General features: G+C 43.3%; 1 protein-coding gene across 2 annotated transcripts in view; it reads right to left on the bottom strand.

The window, feature by feature from the left end:
- CLHC1 (clathrin heavy chain linker domain containing 1) overlaps positions 1–18,138 on the bottom strand; it is a 328,255-nt gene that overhangs the window by 50,628 nt on the left and 259,489 nt on the right. For both annotated transcript variants that reach the window (XM_086927653.1, XM_086927652.1), the window contains exons 10-11: positions 11,190–11,392; positions 7,356–7,535 (exon numbers count right to left, since the gene is read on the bottom strand). In XM_086927653.1, coding sequence (XP_086783779.1) covers positions 7,356–7,535; positions 11,190–11,392 — 383 coding nt within the window. The remainder of the gene's footprint in view (positions 1–7,355; positions 7,536–11,189; positions 11,393–18,138) is intronic.

The following is an 18,138-nucleotide window of genomic DNA, read 5'->3' on the forward strand; positions in this document are numbered from 1 at the left end:
ATGCCAATGCCCTTTTTTTAGGCCTCCCGGACTACTTGGTCCAGCGTTTGCAGGTGGCACAGAACTCTGCAGCCCGCGCGATCTTTGGTTTGCATAGACGAGCACGGGCTTCTGGGCTGCTGCTGACGCTTCATTGGCTGCCGATCCGGAAGCGGATTATGTTCAAATCCCTGACGCTGGTGCACAAAGCTCTGTTTGGCTCAGGCGCAGGATATCTGCAGAAGAGATTGGCTTTCTATCGCCCTGCTCGCTCACTGCGTTCGGAATCCCTTTTCACTGCTGTGGTTCCACGCGTGAGGAAGGCCCGCATTGGGGGGCGCTCTTTCAGCCTCAAGGCCTCCCAGCTGTGGAACTCCCTCCCACTGGTACTCCGCAGTACTCCCAATTTGCTTCAATTCAGGAAGAATTTGAAGACTTGGCTTTTTAATCTTTCTGTTTAGGTGGGTTTCTTTCTTTTATGTTGTTATACACTGTAGCTGCCTGTGGAAAGCGCCGGGACACTCTTTTAGAGTAGCCGAGCGCTATACAAACGCATTTTAACATAACATAACATAACATAACATAACATAACATCCGCCTGGCAGAGCGGAGCACCGCTTCTCTGTCTTTGCAGTGAAGGAGTTTTGCCAGTATTGGGTGAGGAGGGGAGCCTGGGGGAAAGGCAGCATGCCGGGACCCAGTGCACTCTTTCAATGGAAAAGAAAGGGATGAGATGGGAGGTCAAGGGTAAATGTTTAAAACTGGGTCTCCAGGTACTCAACGGGATCGGATTCTTCAATTCCCCCTGGAAGTCCCAGAATTCGAACATTGCTCCTCCAGGAGTGACCTTCCAAGCCGTCCACCATGTTATCCAGCTGGGTTTCACAGCCTTTATGATCTCGGACTGCAGCCTGATGCTCCTTCATAAGTGGTTGTGGGCAGTAAAGGTTTTCTTGCCATCCCCAACTCTGTCAGCGAGCTTGTGATGGGTATCTTGCAGTAAGTTAATATCAGCAGCCAGGACTCCAAACCTGTCCTCCATTGTGATCCTGGAGTGCTCTGTCGCTGCCAGAACATTGTCTAACTCGTCGGATGTAGTGAGAGTCTGCATTCCTTTCTCCTCACTCCACAGGGGGTCGAGAGCCGGGGTGGCCTGCAGTATGGTGGCCGGCGTCTGGGCTCAATTTGCCCATGGGGTAGGGTGCTGGCACAGCTCTGGATAAAGGCTCCGGGGAGAGGGTCACAGCGACGGAGATGCTTGTTCCATCCCAGGTGTCTGCTGTAATGGGCTATAGGCTAACATGCAAGGGCCCGTGTGTCAGGTGTATAGCTGCATACTGCCCTGCGCCAAGCCCAGCAGGATCCCAGGTCTGTATTCAAGGAGACCGGCTGGCAGGAGAGTCTTGCCCACTCAATGGCGGTGTGCCCCGCCGAGCTCTGGAGGCCACTCCGGTTTTGATTAGGTAGTAGGGGTCAACTGCGGCCGCTCTCCTCCTCGAGTTGGCTTCTCTCACCAGGTGGGCCCCTCCCACCAGCAGACCATCAGGAGTCCACGCACCATGAGACCCAGGCCTGAGTGGGTTGAGTCAAGGGAGGCACTGAGTTACGGCCGGGAGGCACAAGATCTCTGCCGATTCAGGGGTCAAATGTCACATTGGGCCCCCTCCTGCAATGTAGTAGGGGCCTCCTCTCTTTGGGCCCGGGGTTGTACTAATGAAATCAGGAGGGGCACCAGGAAGAGACAGGGCCGCAACTCCTTGACAACTGTCTCCACTTCCCATGCCTTGATGAGGGTGGCGATTCAGAGGCCAAATGCTGCGGCCGCTCCCCTCCCAGAATGCCAAAAGAAGTCACCTCTCCGCCAGGCCCAAAGTCAGTTCAGCGGTGTTTGGGGAGGGGCCTTGGAAGGAAGGGCCCAGCTCCCCTGGGAGGGCCCCACAGCCTCCGAAACTCGATTATGGCGCTGACTCAGAGGCCGGACGGGGGTTTGAGCCTCTAGTCCCCCTCCCAGTCGCGCTGCAGCTTTACTCACCTGTAGTGGCGCTGTGCTTAGATGTCCTCGGGCTGCGTGCACAGAGAACAATGTCCCAGCTGGGGCCTCTGGGGCAGCTCCCTGTGTGATCTCTCGCCTCCCCACAGTCGATCCCACCCATCAGCCCCCATGATCACCACTGCCTCGCTGGGGGCCGACAGTGCTGTGCCATCAGTAGCAGTGCCTCTGAGCCAGACAGATGGGGCAGGCCCGCAGCTGGAGACACAGCTACCAGGTAAGGCCCCTCCGTCTCACTGCGGTATCCACCTCTGCCATGAATGGGACTCGCAAGAAGGCAACGCCACCAGGTGGGGCCCCCCTGAGGATTCGGGATGACCGCTTCCCGCTAACCTCCAAGGAAGAATTACATTGCAGTTATGCAGGCTGGTGTGGCCCAGGCACCGCAATGTTGTGAGAAGCCAAGCGGCGCCAGCCTCCTGCAGCGCCCAAACACCGGTCCAAGAACCTCGTCAAGGGGGTGGCGGAGCATCTGGAACTCCTCGCAGTGTTGCCTCGCCCAGCGGTGTCCCACAGACCATGATGGATGCGGATGGGCAGACTCCTGCGCAGAGCTTGAGAGCAACGTCCGCCATCATGGCCAGGTCAGCCATACTCTGTATTTGAAGTAAAGTACTGTAGCTTCTATTTGGCAAGTATTGAAGTTAATGCTTTTACCTTCCTGAGTTTCACCACGGGATAATTGCCCAGGCACTGTGAAATGGAAGGCTGATTAATTAAGTTGGTAAAATAAGCTCAGTGTATTAGTGCTTTGATGACCCGAGATAAGTATGTTATATAAAGGTCCCAGGTTCAAATCATGACAAAACTAAGTCAGTCAGTAAGTCAACAAAACGGTACTGCTGAGTAGGATAATAAGGGATACCCAACATAAAAAGTAAACAACAATTCTGTTTGTGGCATACAACTTATTAAGGGCCGATATTCTTAATGTTTCTGCATGCTAAGGGCCTAAGTCACAGAAATATGCAAAAAACTGAGATTTATATACCTGCTTATGCCTGCAGTTAAAAATCAAGATAACGGCTGAAAATCGACAACTGAAAATGTCCCTGCATCTTACTACTCCCCTATGACTACTGAAGCTCTACGAAAATGTGCGTCTGCGCATGTATGCATCACCACATGTTTGGATGTCATTACATACAGATCTACTAACATTTGCCAAAAAGTAAAGAAAGTAGGCTGGTTTATTTTCCAAATACAGCCCCATGGCACAGCTGCACAACAGTCCTGTAGGCTGACCAGCCACGCCCTGTTCTAATGGACTGAGGTGCCACGCTCCTCACCTTTTGGCCACCATAAAGAGTGGTCTGTCAGGCTGACCAAAGGTCAGGCTGCTTTCCAGTCCATCATTTCTCACCCACTATTCCACTCCAAATACAGGCCAGCGATATGGAAATCCGCCCTGGTACTGCTCCAGTATGAACAGTCCTGGCTGATCATCCGTGGCATATTTCCTCTGGAGGGAAAACAAGGGCCCCATACTGATTTCAGTCAACTTAGGCCTCAGCAGTGAGTTATAGCTTGAGCCCTGTTGCATATTGACCACGAGACCCACCTCTGGGCCTACCCATTGCCCTTAGAATCTTGATCTGAGGAAAGCACACATGTGATGGGTTCAATGCTAACAGTCTCAACCAATGGTAATCACGTGGAGCCATATTCTCGTTCATCATTTGTACTCACTACTACTCTCCAGAGAGAGAACAGTTATGTGCAATTTAGCATTGGCCCTTCTCCAATAGGAATAGTCCAGCCTGAATTGCCAAGTCAAGTCCTTGTTGGGAATAGCCAACTGTTTTATAAATGTGCTTTTATGAATGCGCAATCTATGCTAAATCAAAATTCATAGTCCCTTTATCAACAAATTACTTGATATTTTATTCTTCATTGAATCCTGGCTTCAAATAGCCTCTAACCTTGATCTGTTATCTGACACTCCTTTCTCTTTAGAAAAGGTCATACAGTTGTGCAGTGTGATTGGCGTACTGGGCCTCCAGCTCAAGCTCTGTTATACCATCATTAGAGAAACAGATCATTAACCATTTTATTATTTTATTATTGTTTTACCAGCCTAAATCTAGTGCTGACTTTGAAATAGATTTGGAAAATTATGCGTACTTCTGATAATACTAGTTACTAAGCATGTGGTTGACCTAGGTTATTTTAACATATTTGATGACCCCTCATGGTGGGATTTATATGAATTTGGCAGCAACCTTGGAGGTTTGGGACTTTCAACAAAACTCAACAGTTTCTCCCTCATCAAAGGACACTTTTTAGGGTACTTACAAAAGGAATAGGAATAAATGCAGTGGTTGGGTTGGTGGCATCAGAGGACTCTATAATGTAATTGTATTTTATTTAGTTGTGGATAAATCTATCAAAACTTATATCAAACAACCAAATGTTTTCTACTGAGACTTTAAAAATGTTCTCATTATAAAAATATACATGTTAACTTAGAGTTTGGCGGGCGGAGGCAAGTCCATCAGTAGGGCAGAGTATTTTACTTCAGCCATACCCTGGGTCCGACGCCTGACCAATTTAGAGCTGTCCGTTAGCCCTGAGGACGACTCAAACCATTGGCAGGTGCCACCGTTACTGCGGTTCCTGTCAATGTATTAAAAGTTTGACGGAAGGTACAGCCAAAATAACATTATTGTCTGTCCAAATATTTTTAATGTTTTTGTTTTTAAGAAACAAAATCACAAAGTGGGATTTTGTTTATGAAAAAACAAAAACAAATGACCTCCACACCACAGGAGTCCTTGCCCCTTACCACCATGTTCTTCATGGCATCAAGAGAGAGTAAAAACTGGCTATTCGACCGCCCACTCTGTATCAGGTGGATGGTAGATTGGCCAAACCTCTGACTGACCTCATTCCGTTGGGTTGTCAGCAACGGAGAAAGAGTAGCCTCCATTGCTGATCCACTTAAGGGCCACTCGTCAGTGAATCAATTTGGCAGAGAGAGCAGTCCATCATTGTTGCGACAGAGTATGCTGTCTGCCAAACTATAAAGCAGCCACTCAGTCAAACTACAGAGATGGAACAGGCGAAGTAGCTATATTTGAGATTTACCCAAGAAAGAATGAATATTATAACCATTTACTTATTGCTTTTGTCAATAAGCAGGCCCCACAGAAAATGTAAAGATAGAACACCCCTAAACATTTTCGACCATGCTTTTTTAGAAGAAGCTGCAAAGTGAAATTATGAGCCTGGAATGTGTGAGGCAGAAAAACACTTGTGATCTGACACATTTAGAATTGGAAGATTCTAGGTAGGTCTATAAAAAGCTATTGTGGATGCCAAAAAATAATGTCCTCTCCCATATCTCTTGAACAGGCCGTCGCATTTTCCAGATGATTGGTCTAACAATGTGTTAAAGCTATTATCAAAGTAAAACTGATCAGTATGAACATAGGATTTCTATTTCTGATGTGGATGAGAAGGCTACTATAGGACCTACCCCAACTAAGCATTGGGAGAACATATTTATCTTTTGGAAGAGCTTTTTGGACAAGACTATTGCTATAATGAGACGCTTAAATCCAACCATTCACATTAGAGAGCCATGCCGCAATAATTGATCACGGGGGCTTGCAAGTTACAAGCTCCATTTTTTTAGGGAAATTGCAACCAGCTCTTTTAGAAAGGGAATTATTATAGGAGAACTTGAGAAAACGTGTATCTACCCTCTTCTAAAAAAACGAAGTCTTCATTTGTTGGATTCAATATATTATCAGCCTATCTCAAATATTCAATGGCTGCTAAAAAATATGAAAAAGGAGGTAAAGTGCAGCTCAAAGTTCACAAATATAAAAATAATATTTTGAGTGCCACACAGTTATGCTTTTGCTCTTACAGAGGTACAGGAAATGCCTTGGGTTATTCAGACTGTTATTTTGAATATAGTCAATGCAATTCATTTTGCTTTAATAATGCTACTAGATGTGTCTACAGCTTTTGACACCACTGATTTAGCTGGATATACTATCTAATGCTCAGCCGAAGGTAACACAGGTGTTCTCTATAATACAAGATTAAATTAACAAAAGTTGTTTGAGCTTAAATGTTTCCAACACTTAGCTTCAGCTCTTTGGCACAGATCACTGGCTAAAAAACAGGAGCTCTGTCAGTCACTTCTTTCGTGTAGGGGATGTAGACATTTCATTAAGAGATACAGTAAAATGTTGGGAGTACTTTTTGATGAGCTACTTACTAAGGAAAGTCAGGTGAGTAAAGTCTCCAGACATCAAACTATCATCTTATGTTATTACTTAGATGCTCTCACTCTCTTAGGAAGAATCATTTACCATTCCTAGAGGTGTGATAGACCCAAACAGGATTATGTTAATGCCTTTATAGCCAGAACCTCTAAGTCCAAAGGCTACAAATGTTGCAAAACTATGCCAGTATGGCAGTTTTTAATTGAACAAAAGGGGCACATTAATTCCCCTAGACTGGGGGTGGGGCACTGGCTCCCAGTTGCTGTACATTTTCAATATAAAACTCACTCTAGCTTTGATTCTTAAATCACTATATAGTGTAAAGCTCTACGTTACCTAAAGCAGTACTTTTCTATCCATTGCCCAACGATGTCTTAGATCAGCAGGCAACGAGATGTTCTTTCATCCAAAGTAGTGTCAGAAGAAAGGGGGTGAAACAAACTTGTAAATTCCTCCCATTTCAAAAGGCACCAAAAATACACTTGCTTGAGTGATTTTGTGTAAAGCAAGAGAGAGTCTGATTGTCTACTAATTTTTCGCAGTATTTAAGAAATTGTGATTGACTTGAACAGAAGTAGTGACAGTGATGAGATGAAAGGAACAAGGTTATGTATTAAAGAACAGTGAAGGATACATGCTATGCCTTAAACAGATAACACCGTCTTCTCCTTTTTAAAGAAATTGATTGTGCTGATCATATGCAGGCTAAGTGAACCCATGTCATGTGACACTTTCAGCCAATCTGAGCCTTTAAACCAACACCTTTGCTTATTGTGGTTTATGAGCCCATACAATTTTAAATGCACAACTACAAGTATCAGAGTAGTCAGCTTTGCTCACATTATTGACACGTAATCTCCGGCAACCCACTACCCCCACTTACCTCAACTTGGCAAGTGGACTTTGACAGCACAAGGAAATGCCTTAGGGAGCCTTAACCTCTGACTCGTTGTATACATGCTCGTTCACTTATTATTTTAAGAGCATTACACGTATATCACCATTAGGGTCAACATCAAGGAGCATTTCAAGTCACCCTTTTAACCAAATGATTTGATAAATGTAACTTGAAAGTGTGCAGCACTTACCTTTATCAGTTATGTTAATTTCTTGAAGTAACTGAAAGCCATTTTCTTTGTGACCAGCAGAGATCAGTAACAGAACAGCCTGTCCAATGGACAAGACTGCTGGTTGTCCATTCCACTCGCTGGTGAGATTTTGAATTAATTCATTGCTTGGGCACTGTTTCAGCAAAAACTGTATGTCATCTGAAAATAGCACATTAAAGAGGTATATATATTTATGCAAAGCTTGAAATTGGATACAGATTTTGAGACTGGTTTTCACAAGACATCGTTTTAGAACAAGGTTTTCAATATCTTAAAATAAAAAGGCAACACTTCAAAATACTGCTTCCCCATTCCCTAATATTAGAAATGTTACCATTCCTTTTTCTACTTACATTGGAAAATGGATTAGCATAGCTTGGTAAAACTCGAAGAAACAATTAATGCAGCTCTACATATTTAGAGTTTTTGAGGGCTTATTTAGAGTTTGGTGGACACCCTTGTGTACTCCCTTGTGATGGAGTATCCGGTCTGTCAACTCCCTAATTGACTTCTCCATTTAATATTAGCCGAAACGTCATGATACTGCCAGTGGAAACCTTACCCATTCGACATCAGGCTGACGGCTCAAGTACCTCAAACCATCTGCCCTATTCAGAGCAGATGCTCCAATATGTAAGTCGTGGAAGCTCCGCCCAGCTTTTTCATTGGCTTAGTTCCTAAATTCTGCCTTCCGATTGGGTTTAGGCTTGTTAGTCCCTCCTCATGATGACCATGTCGTCATTTGTATCCTTCCATGGCTACTGGCCCCTTTACTTCAAGCACTATTTTCATCCTGTGCCCCCCCTCCTGCAGTCCGTGCCTTCTTGGCCCCCGCCCCCCTCCCACTCCAGTTTTGCCTTCTCGCCCACCTGCACTCCCATTTTCAATGCAATACGTCTTGCGTGAATACGAGTCCTATTGCATAGCAAATGCATGTTTTGTTTTATTGACCCCCATCTGGGAAACATTCCTCTAGGTTGTGAAACCCATTGCCTTACACGATCATGAAATACTGATGTGTCTGGGTGTCTTTCAGAGCCATTTACACCAGCCTTTGCTAGCTGAGATATCATATGCATAAACTGCAGGTGGTCACTAACTTCACTTTGGCTCACACCACATCTGGGCTACCCCTGAAACACCCCTGCACTAACCCTAAGCTCAGTACTGCAGATATCCTGCCTAACTGATAGAATTACTGGTGCACTCAGTGAAATCTGCCATGGTAGACATTTGTAAAGCCTGATTCTGTGAGTCAGGTTTATGAATTGTACATGTCAAACCCCATTGATTAGTTACTTATAGTCCTTTTATATTCCTAGTCCAATGTCCTCTTTCTAAAAGTCTGAGTGACATTGTTTAATCCAGCAATAAAAACAAATTTAGAAGCCCAGCCAAATAAATGATTCACCATAAACATTGCCCTGCTACCAATTTGTCCACTGCCTTCCCTCTAGTGCTTCCTTTCTCTACCACCATAAATCGTGTTTCAAGTACAGAGTGGGGACCATGGGAGGGTTGCTTATAGAAAGGGCTAGAAGTATGAATGAATATTTAGAGGGTAACTTAATCAAGAACATGGCATTAGCAGCTTCTTCCCTTCTCCAGCAACAGAAACCTCTCAAGCTGTAAGCAGAATTCTCGGGCAGTGTGATGATCACCCCAGTTGTTGCCAATCCATTGTTGCTCTTGGGGCCAATGAGGGATGAAAAAATGAAAGCACTGCCATTTTGCCTTGGGGATCATCATCAGACCCCATTGTCCTTTCCAAATAACACGTCTATTCATGCCACAAGAACTGAGAAACAGTCTGATGCAGCTTTATCAGCATGCACAGTATGGCCACTGGACAATTCAGCCTCTTTAACCATGGGCTTTTGGCAACCCTTCTCTTGGCTACCAAATTCAAAATGTGACTGAAGTACAACAAATGCTTGGTTTTCACTGCTTGAATGGTCAATATGATGTCACTGCAAACTTGTGAACTTTGACTTTCATTGAATATATATCCCCTTGTATCTTCTTCTATAAACACTTCATCCCTTATAAATAACCCATGCCATAACAAACCCCAACCATATTAAATCATCTCTTTACCTGGTTCAACATACATCTAACTCTTGAACTTTACAGACAATCTGCTAATACCCAAAAAATCTCACTGTATCTATGGAATGACTGATTGCTCATCAACAAAACATAATTACTGATAATTTGAACGCTCATACCTTCTATACGTCACCTTAATCAGTGAACACTAGGCGGATAATAAGGATTCTACAACACCTGTCATCCTACACACTAGTAACTACCTGCTAATATTTTGTATATATGTCCTGCAATGGTGGAGGAGGCCAACCTCCTTTTAAATAAATCACTGACCTATACAGTTATACCTGATGGCCTTTCTACTCCTAGCTGTATACCTAATTGCCACTGCTCACTTTAAAGCTCAAAGGGTTATCATTTAAAGCACAAGCATTGTGCAGCAAGCACCTTGACACTATCCTTCATCAACCTTGCTCATATACAATCCACAATGGACCCATCCATTATCCATTTAACGTTTGAGATAAAACACCACCCACCTAATACTAGCTTCACCACTAGCATGTGCAAAGCCCACTCTGACTATATTCATGCATACCTCAATGGTATCTACAATGCCCTAGTCATTCTGTATACCAAGACCTGCTGTTAAGATCTTAACGTAACTTCACATGCTGCACTGGACGATAACTTTTCCATTTCAACCTTTAGTACTGAGATGGCACATAACCAGTAATAAATATTACCAATTTCCCACTCCCATATAATGAATATATATGCCCACCTATGTAAGTAGAAATATAAGGAGCCCAGAGACATTGAGAAATGAAAGCTGGTGCTTATCATCCTTACTACTACCCATGTAGAAGCCAAAAACAATTTCTATCAGGGGCATCTGTCTCAAACTATTTGATCACGGCACCTCGCCACATAATTACCCATTATAAAGTCATAGCTGATGAGGCAAGTTATGTTCATACTAGGATTGCTCTTACAACTTTAATCCCCCATCCTTCCTCCCTCTCTCTTTTAAAGCCCAACATACCACATTTACCTCCTTATTTACAACATGCCCAAATGAACTGATCCCTACCCTCAAGCCTGTTAACATGTCATTAGCCCAGTTTGATCATTTCCGTGTGCAAATAACCCATGGCTCTCTTGGTATTGTTGCCACATCACTTGAACACTTTTCCTCCCATCCCTCAATCATTCTTGGTCTGTATCATGGTGCTACAGCACGGTCCGCAACATTTTGAGGGTTTGTTCCTCAAAGTTCGGCCCAATGGCCACTTCTATTTCTCGCCAACATCATTGTACTTCTTCCTTCGTTATTCATACCACCTCCATGTTGATGACACTTGTTCTCTCGTTCTTCTCTCTCACACTTCAACTTTATTCTTAAGTCTCCACGTGTCTCTCTGCTTCTCGGTACTGGCTGGCATTAGTGTCTCTATCATCCTGTTGACATCCTTTCTTCTCTCCCCCACTGCTAGAAAGCTTGAAGGGTTGTCCAACACTAATACGAGCTACACTCCCTCAGCCATATCAGCTTGGTGTCAACAGCAGAAAAAAAGGTTAGATTACTCTAACAGTCTATTCGTGGGCCACCCAATGTTAGTCTTCTTGTTTCTCAATGATGTAATTAACTTTGCTGCCTGTGTAGTTTTCTCCCATCCTCATAGCTAACCCTAACTATGAGCACAGCATAAACACTTGTTTTATAACTGTAGGTATTTATGAAAAACAAATCACTTAACTTACCCAAAGTAAATTTCTGGCCCTGGTGTATAAATTCCATCAATCCACACACTCGACCCTCCTGATACATGCAGACTGCTGTTTTTCTGTGAACAGCACATTTTCTGTAGACGACTTGAGCCAAAGCAAGGCATTTGGCCTTGTTGCTTTGGTCAGTGTAGCCGTATTCCATGATAGCATCTCCAAGCGCCTCTGAAAAAGTAAGTCTAAACACAAACATCAAGTAGATTACTTTTTTTATATGTTTTTGCTAAAAAAAGTTTTTTCAATTCTTGTAGTTTGTGTGAAAGTATTTTGTTTGTCGGATTTTCCAAACACCTTTATCTATCATGAGCTACATCAAATATATGTAAGACAGACGCTTGTTCTTTGAAGGGGCAGAAAGTGGGCTACACACTGCAAATCACCACGAAGCACTAAAAGCCCAATGTCAGGTTTACAGGGTGGGATCCAACCTCACCGCAGCAGGAGGAGATTCCGTACTCTTAGAGTTTGACCCAAAGCTGCTGTAGAAGTATGGCACTTTCAACTCTGGAGTTTCAAGCTTAGCCCATCAGACCTAGAGGAAATTCACCTCATGCCTGTTAACATGACATGGCGTGGCATTCATCCAACTGCGTATTTATGATTTCTTTACTGAGTACGATGCACAAAGTAGGGTTCACTGGGACAGCAACCAGGATGGAGGTACCATTGAGCTCTGTGTTATGTTAATGTACTTTATCTCTATAATAACATTTTACACACAACTATGAGCTGAGCCAACTACTCTGCTCATCAGTGTTACACAGGCCCACTGTAAGAGGTAAGACTGCTTAAGGGATATTACATGCCTGTGTGGGGATACGAGGGATACACTTGCAAATCATTTTGTGGGGTATGCCTATAATTATAAAAACATCAGTAGTTACCCAAACCTGGTTGCTCAATAGCATCTTTCTAACTTTGAGGATGTGGAAGTCCTAGATGGAAAAATGTAGAATAATATAAATTACCATCTAAGCCAAAAATAATACTCTTAGTATTCCCAGGAGCTCCTCATTGCTAATATTTAATATGCCTAACATAGTAATAGGTCATGTCCCCACTTGATTCTGAAACAAAATATTAAGGGTCACATGTATCAATATTAGGAATAGCGATTACCTAATTGAGATTTTCTGCAAACCGCAATTAGTTAATCACATTTCCAAATGTATGAAACACCATGAGTTTCATTTAGCTATTCCTAGGGGGTTGCCATTTGACCCACCTCATGAATATTAATGAGGTAGGTTGCAATTTTTGGGATCAGCAGGCCCCCATGTCCGTAATTGCTTTCAAATAAAGCAATCATTGTTTTTTTTTTAATGTTGCCCATTTTTCTCAAAGGAAAACAGGTTGCATTTAAAAAAGAAAAATTAAAAGTTTTCCATTCATTTTTTAAGAGCAGACAGTGATCTGTGGGACCACTGCCTGCTTGAAAATAATGTTTGTTCTCCCATTCACAAAGGAGAAGGGGTCCCTAGGGACCCCTTCCCATTTGCGACGGGTTAACACCAACTTGAAGCATTTAAATCGCAAAACATTCTTGCATACCACTGCAATTCGATATTAGGAAGGGACACGCCCCTTCCTACCATCGAATCACAAACCCTATTTTCGATTTGGTAATAGTTACCGAATTGCAAATAGGGTTTGGTGCATAGGAAAAGCCTTTTTTCAGTCGCAAACGTCCGATTCTGCAAATCGGGCTGTTTGCGACCTTAAAAAGGTACACACACATGTGGCCCATAAACTTCTAAAAGCCTACCAAGAACATTGGATGAATAGTAATTTAGCATCAAGAATTAACAGTGCAAAAAAAAGCACCCAAAAACTTTTTATGCTCATAAAAGATATCAACTATATATGGTGAGGATTTTTTTTTTTTTGATTTAATAAATTTTTATTGATAAAAACTATAAGTGGAATATACATTTGGCATTTCTTGCATACAGTCCATTTGTGCTCGCTTTTTCTTGGCTTCCCCCGGGTAAGAGGGGGGGGAGAAAAAAAAAGAGGGGGGGGTGGTTGTTTATTGCGTTTTCTTCAGGTACTCGTCAAGTGGGGCCCACATATGCACTTTGGGGTTGTGCTCCTTAGAGAGGTAGCCTGTGATGTTATCTGCTCCTCTCAGGAAGGTGACCCAGTTAATCCATGTTTTGAAGTTTGCTTTGGCAGTGTTCTTCCAGTTTGTCAGGATTATTTTTAGGGTTGCTGTGAGCAGCAGGTCCAGTAGGTCTCTCTCTTCTCTGCTGTTCAGGTTCGCGGTCAGGTGTTCTGTTGCAAGGCTTGCGTAGCTGATTGTTAAGTCTGCTTTGAGCATGTCGTTTAGGAATGTGTTGATCTGCGCCCAGAACTTCTTGACTTTGACGCATTTGAAGATGAGGTGCTCGAGGGTTCCTTCCTCCTTTTGGCAGTTCCAGCAGTTGCCTGATTCTGCGATGCCGACCTTGTGGAGCCTGGACGGGGTCCAGTAGGCCCTGTGGAGGAGCCAGTATTTGGTTTGTGCTAGTTGTGGGGTGACTTTGTTTGTTGTTGCCGAGCTCCACATTTTTGCCCGTTCTTTTTCATTTAGCTGCCTGCCTAGGAGTGTTTCCCATGAGTTTGTCGTTTTCTTCTTTTGCGACAGTGTGGATGGGCTCAGGAGCTTATAGATCTTTGCAGTTTGGTGGCCTGTTGAGTTTAGGGTTTGCATGTATTTGATGATGCCTGGTTCTTCTCTGTGTAGGTTTGCTTTGGTTATGGCAGTTTTGATCTTGAGGAAGTTGTAGAGTTCTTGGTTTGGAAGGCCATGTAGTTGTTGTATGTTTTGAAATGTCAGCGGCTTTTGCTTGGTTTCCATCTGTTTGGGGAGGCTGATCCCTTTCTTGATCCATGTGTCGTTGTTCATTGTTGCCCCTTGGTATATTACTTTTGTGTTGAACCAGATGGATTCCCATGTTGTGCCTCTCAGCTTCTGCATCATTCGCCTGTCTATTTTCATCAGCGCTTCCCTGGTGTGTTTCAGTATTGGGTTGGACCTTAGGGGGTGCCTGTTTGCTGTTAGCAGAGCTGTCGGGTTGAGGCCCCCCAGGACGTCTTTCTCCACCTCTAGCCAGACTGGTTTGTAGGTTTGGGTGTCGTCTATCCAGGCCATCCCTTGTCTTGCCAGGCATGCTGTTTGGTATGTTTTGTAGTTTGCCAGGTTGAGCCCCCCGAGTTCTTTCGTGAGTCTCAGTTTGGGGAGGCTGATTCTGGGTCTTTTGTTTTTCCAGGCATGCTGTTTGGTATGTTTTGTAGTTTGCCAGGTTGAGGCCCCCGAGTTCTTTCGTGAGTCTCAGTTTGGGAGGCTGATTCTGGGTCTTTTGTTTTTCCATAGGAAGATGTTCTTTCTATCTCACTGGCTACATTTTTTTGTACAACGTTGCAAACATCTGACCTTATATCAGGGACTAGTGATCAACATCAATTGTACAAGGTACACGTAGGACCTCCCCACAAAATCACTTACACACATTTACTTCGTCCACCTTGCAAAATGTGATCAAGAAGGTATGCCTGCTATCACTATATTAGCATGTTGGTATAACATGTGGTATAACATGTGCAGGTTATCCCCAAAGCCTCCTTGTTAACAGGTCCATCTACTCCAAAATAGGCAACTGGCATGCATACATGTGTTCCAGATTCCAAAAGCAGATATCACCGAGCCTGCCAAATATAATCCAATATCTAGTCTTCTGTGTGTAGAGGATGATACTGAAATAATTGTTCAGTAAACTAGAAGCCCTAGTGGGAGCAGTAGAACAGCTGACAAAGGTGCAATAGTATTTTCACCCTAGGTGGAGGGCAGCAACCTTGTTTATAGCAGAGGAACTGCTGGTACCGGATGACAGAAGAAGTCTGACTACTTCAAGGCTGCTCAACCTCTTGGTTGCATTTGACACAGGGCACAACAGACTTCACCAAGCACAAATTAAGAGAAAAGCACTGTGTATAAATATTTCTTCCAGACAGTGGTACCTCTATGAAGTGTCAATGATACTCCCTTCCTTATTGCAAAAAACAACAATTTTGTTTCCATAAGTATTACTGTACTGCATTACTATATGCTTGTTTACCTGGTCCCATCTCAAAATGAGCATTGGCAAAGCCAATAGGTCTCACTTTTTTAATTTGAATGCCAAGCTATTGGCCTTGTCAACACTTGTATATATAATTTTCTAAAAAAGAAAAACATTTGAAAATGGCGACCAGTGTGTGACTGTATCATACACATGCAGCGAAGGCCATGTTGGAATGCTGTTGTTTAAGAAAATCCTTCCCAATGAGGCCGCCAGTAAGTCACAACATATGACCGTGCACAAGCCCACCTTAGATAATTGTATCTCAAACAAAAAGTTCTTCAAGATAGCAGTAAAGGTGTAACTGCACACCCATAGTGATGCACCAGGAACTAGTTTGACGTTTTGCTATCAAGTTTAATTTACCTTCTGAAGATAGCCTTTGACCATTTACAATTAGTAAATGAAACTTAAAAACTGTCCTGGTGACAAAAAGAAAAGAGGGTGGCCAGTAAGCAGTGTGCATCTGCCAGGGACTCAGCAAACAAAAAAAACAAAAAAAGGAAAAGGAAAAATGAAAAATGAAGTGGGAGTACGTGTTCAGTTCAGATTGAGGAGTGAGAATTTTAGGGGCAAGAGTAGACGGAGGTGTGGGTGCAACAAAACAATATAGAAAATGAAATATAAAGCTAATAGGGGAAGGGAAGCAACACACAAACATAGGTGGGAAGGAAGAGTAGAGGCGTGAGAAGAACAAGCAGATGAGAAAGCAATCAAAGATGCACTCCCAGGGAGTGTCTAAAGAAAAAGAAAATAATAATTTTCTGATCGTAAGCAGAGGAAGGATGCAACTCATCCCATAAAAACACAGTAGAACAGCTTTGCTCCAGGGGAAGGATGAACACAAACAGAGGAAGGAAAGACATTGAATAGGAAGCAAGCAAATACAAATTGACAAGAAAGCCAACCAATGATAAGCAATGGGTTGAACCAAAGCCCGCTGAGCAGAGGTACTGTACACAGGCCTTTCGACAACAGACACCCAAAGCTGTGTGTAGGTGAAAACTAACAATGGAGGATATTAGGAATTCCTTGCTAATTATTCCCAGCATTAGTCTATAACACAGGTACCAGGTGTAGAACTAAGTTCTCTAAGAAACTTGGGAATCACAAGGAACTAACTCTATATCATTTGGCATGGAAGGGTAGTACCCCAAAGGAAAAATTATGATCCCAGGTGTCCCACCTATGTTTTTTCAGAAAAGGTGTATGACTACCACCATGGTTTAAAGATACTTTTTGGACAATTAAAAGAGCTCAGCGAAGGATTTTCCCAGCGCATCGTGCAGTTTTTTGAAATAGACAAAAAGCTGCTATGGACACTTAGGGCCACATGTACAACTCTGGTTCATTTTGAGAGTTCCTAAAGCAACTTTTTGCGACTCGCAATTAAAAAGTAGCAAAATGCGACGTACTAATGTGTCACATTTTGTGATTCCTAATGGGATCACAATTGACTTGCCTCAATAATATTTATGAGGTAGGTCGCAATTTGTGACCCATTGGCAATTATTTTATGTTCTTACTGTTCACAGTTTCCAGGTCAATATGCACTGAGGCTTTTTTTATTTTTTACAAAAGAAAAAAAACTATGACATGCAGTTAAAACCTAAAAGTTGTGAGTGACCTTCAGGGGGCATCTGCATAATTATTCTCCACTCAAACACATTATTAGAAAAAAAGAGGCTAACAGGGTGCACAACAGTGTTTAAATGTACCAGCAACATATACGTAACAGAATTTTTTGCTGAGAAAATGCCCTAGCATAAACTACAGATGAAAAAATATTTATAACTGTACAGTTTCCTTCACAAATATATTCATTGGTTTTGAATATATACTGACCAGTCACAAAGAAAAGTTGTACCATGTGATTAAAAGAATAACTTGCGCCTTCTAATTACATCACATACTCTAAGTGGCCATATTATTTGCAATACCACATGGTAGGGCTGTTGAGAACCTCTAGTAGCCTTCCTCTAATGGACAGCAGGAAAGCCTTCAGCGCCATGCGAATGGTCCACAATTCCAACAGATTGATATGGAGCCGAACTGTCATTGGAGACTAGACTCCCCTGATCTTCACCTCCACCAGATAAGCTTTCTAACCCAGTAGTGATGCGTTTGTTGTCAGCAGTGGATGGGGAAGGGAACAATTGCATTTGAGCAGGCATTAATGTAAATCGAGAGCAGTCTCTTTTGAAATCTGGATGGCATCTAATGGATTTCCTCTGTGCTTGGACTACTGCTACTTCTGATTCCATTGCAGAGTCTGTATGCAGGAGGCTAAGAGACGATGGAGCCTTATAACTGCTCTCACCAAGATTCAAGACCGAGGATCAAACAGCGGCGTCATAGCCCAAATATCCTGGACTTATTGTAGTGGCAGGAAGATCATGAACTGCAGTGTATCCAGGATAGCTCAAATAAATGGCAGCCTCTGCGTAGAAGCCACTTGCGACTTCAGCTCTTTGATCACAAACCGAACCCCAATGATGTGACAAGGTTTTCTGTTGCCTGGAGGTGATCTATGACTGACTGTGGCAAGGCCGCCTTCAACAGCAAGTCATCGATGAAGGGGAAAACTAGTATCCCTCAACCACCAAAGTTGTGCCGCAGCCACAGACATCACTTTTGTGAACACCTAAGGTGAACTGGTGAGGCCAAAGAGAAGCACTACAGACAAACTGCTTTTCGTCGACCTCGAACCACAGCTAATATCTGTGGGACTTCAGGATGGGTCTATGAGACTAAGCTTCCCACAAAGCCAGTGACACCATCCTGTCCCCCATGATCTGGGCCACTGTGAGCATTTTGAACATGTC

This window comes from Lissotriton vulgaris, chromosome 6 (genome assembly GCF_964263255.1).
Source record: "Lissotriton vulgaris chromosome 6, aLisVul1.2, whole genome shotgun sequence".
Taxonomy (NCBI): domain Eukaryota; kingdom Metazoa; phylum Chordata; class Amphibia; order Caudata; family Salamandridae; genus Lissotriton; species Lissotriton vulgaris.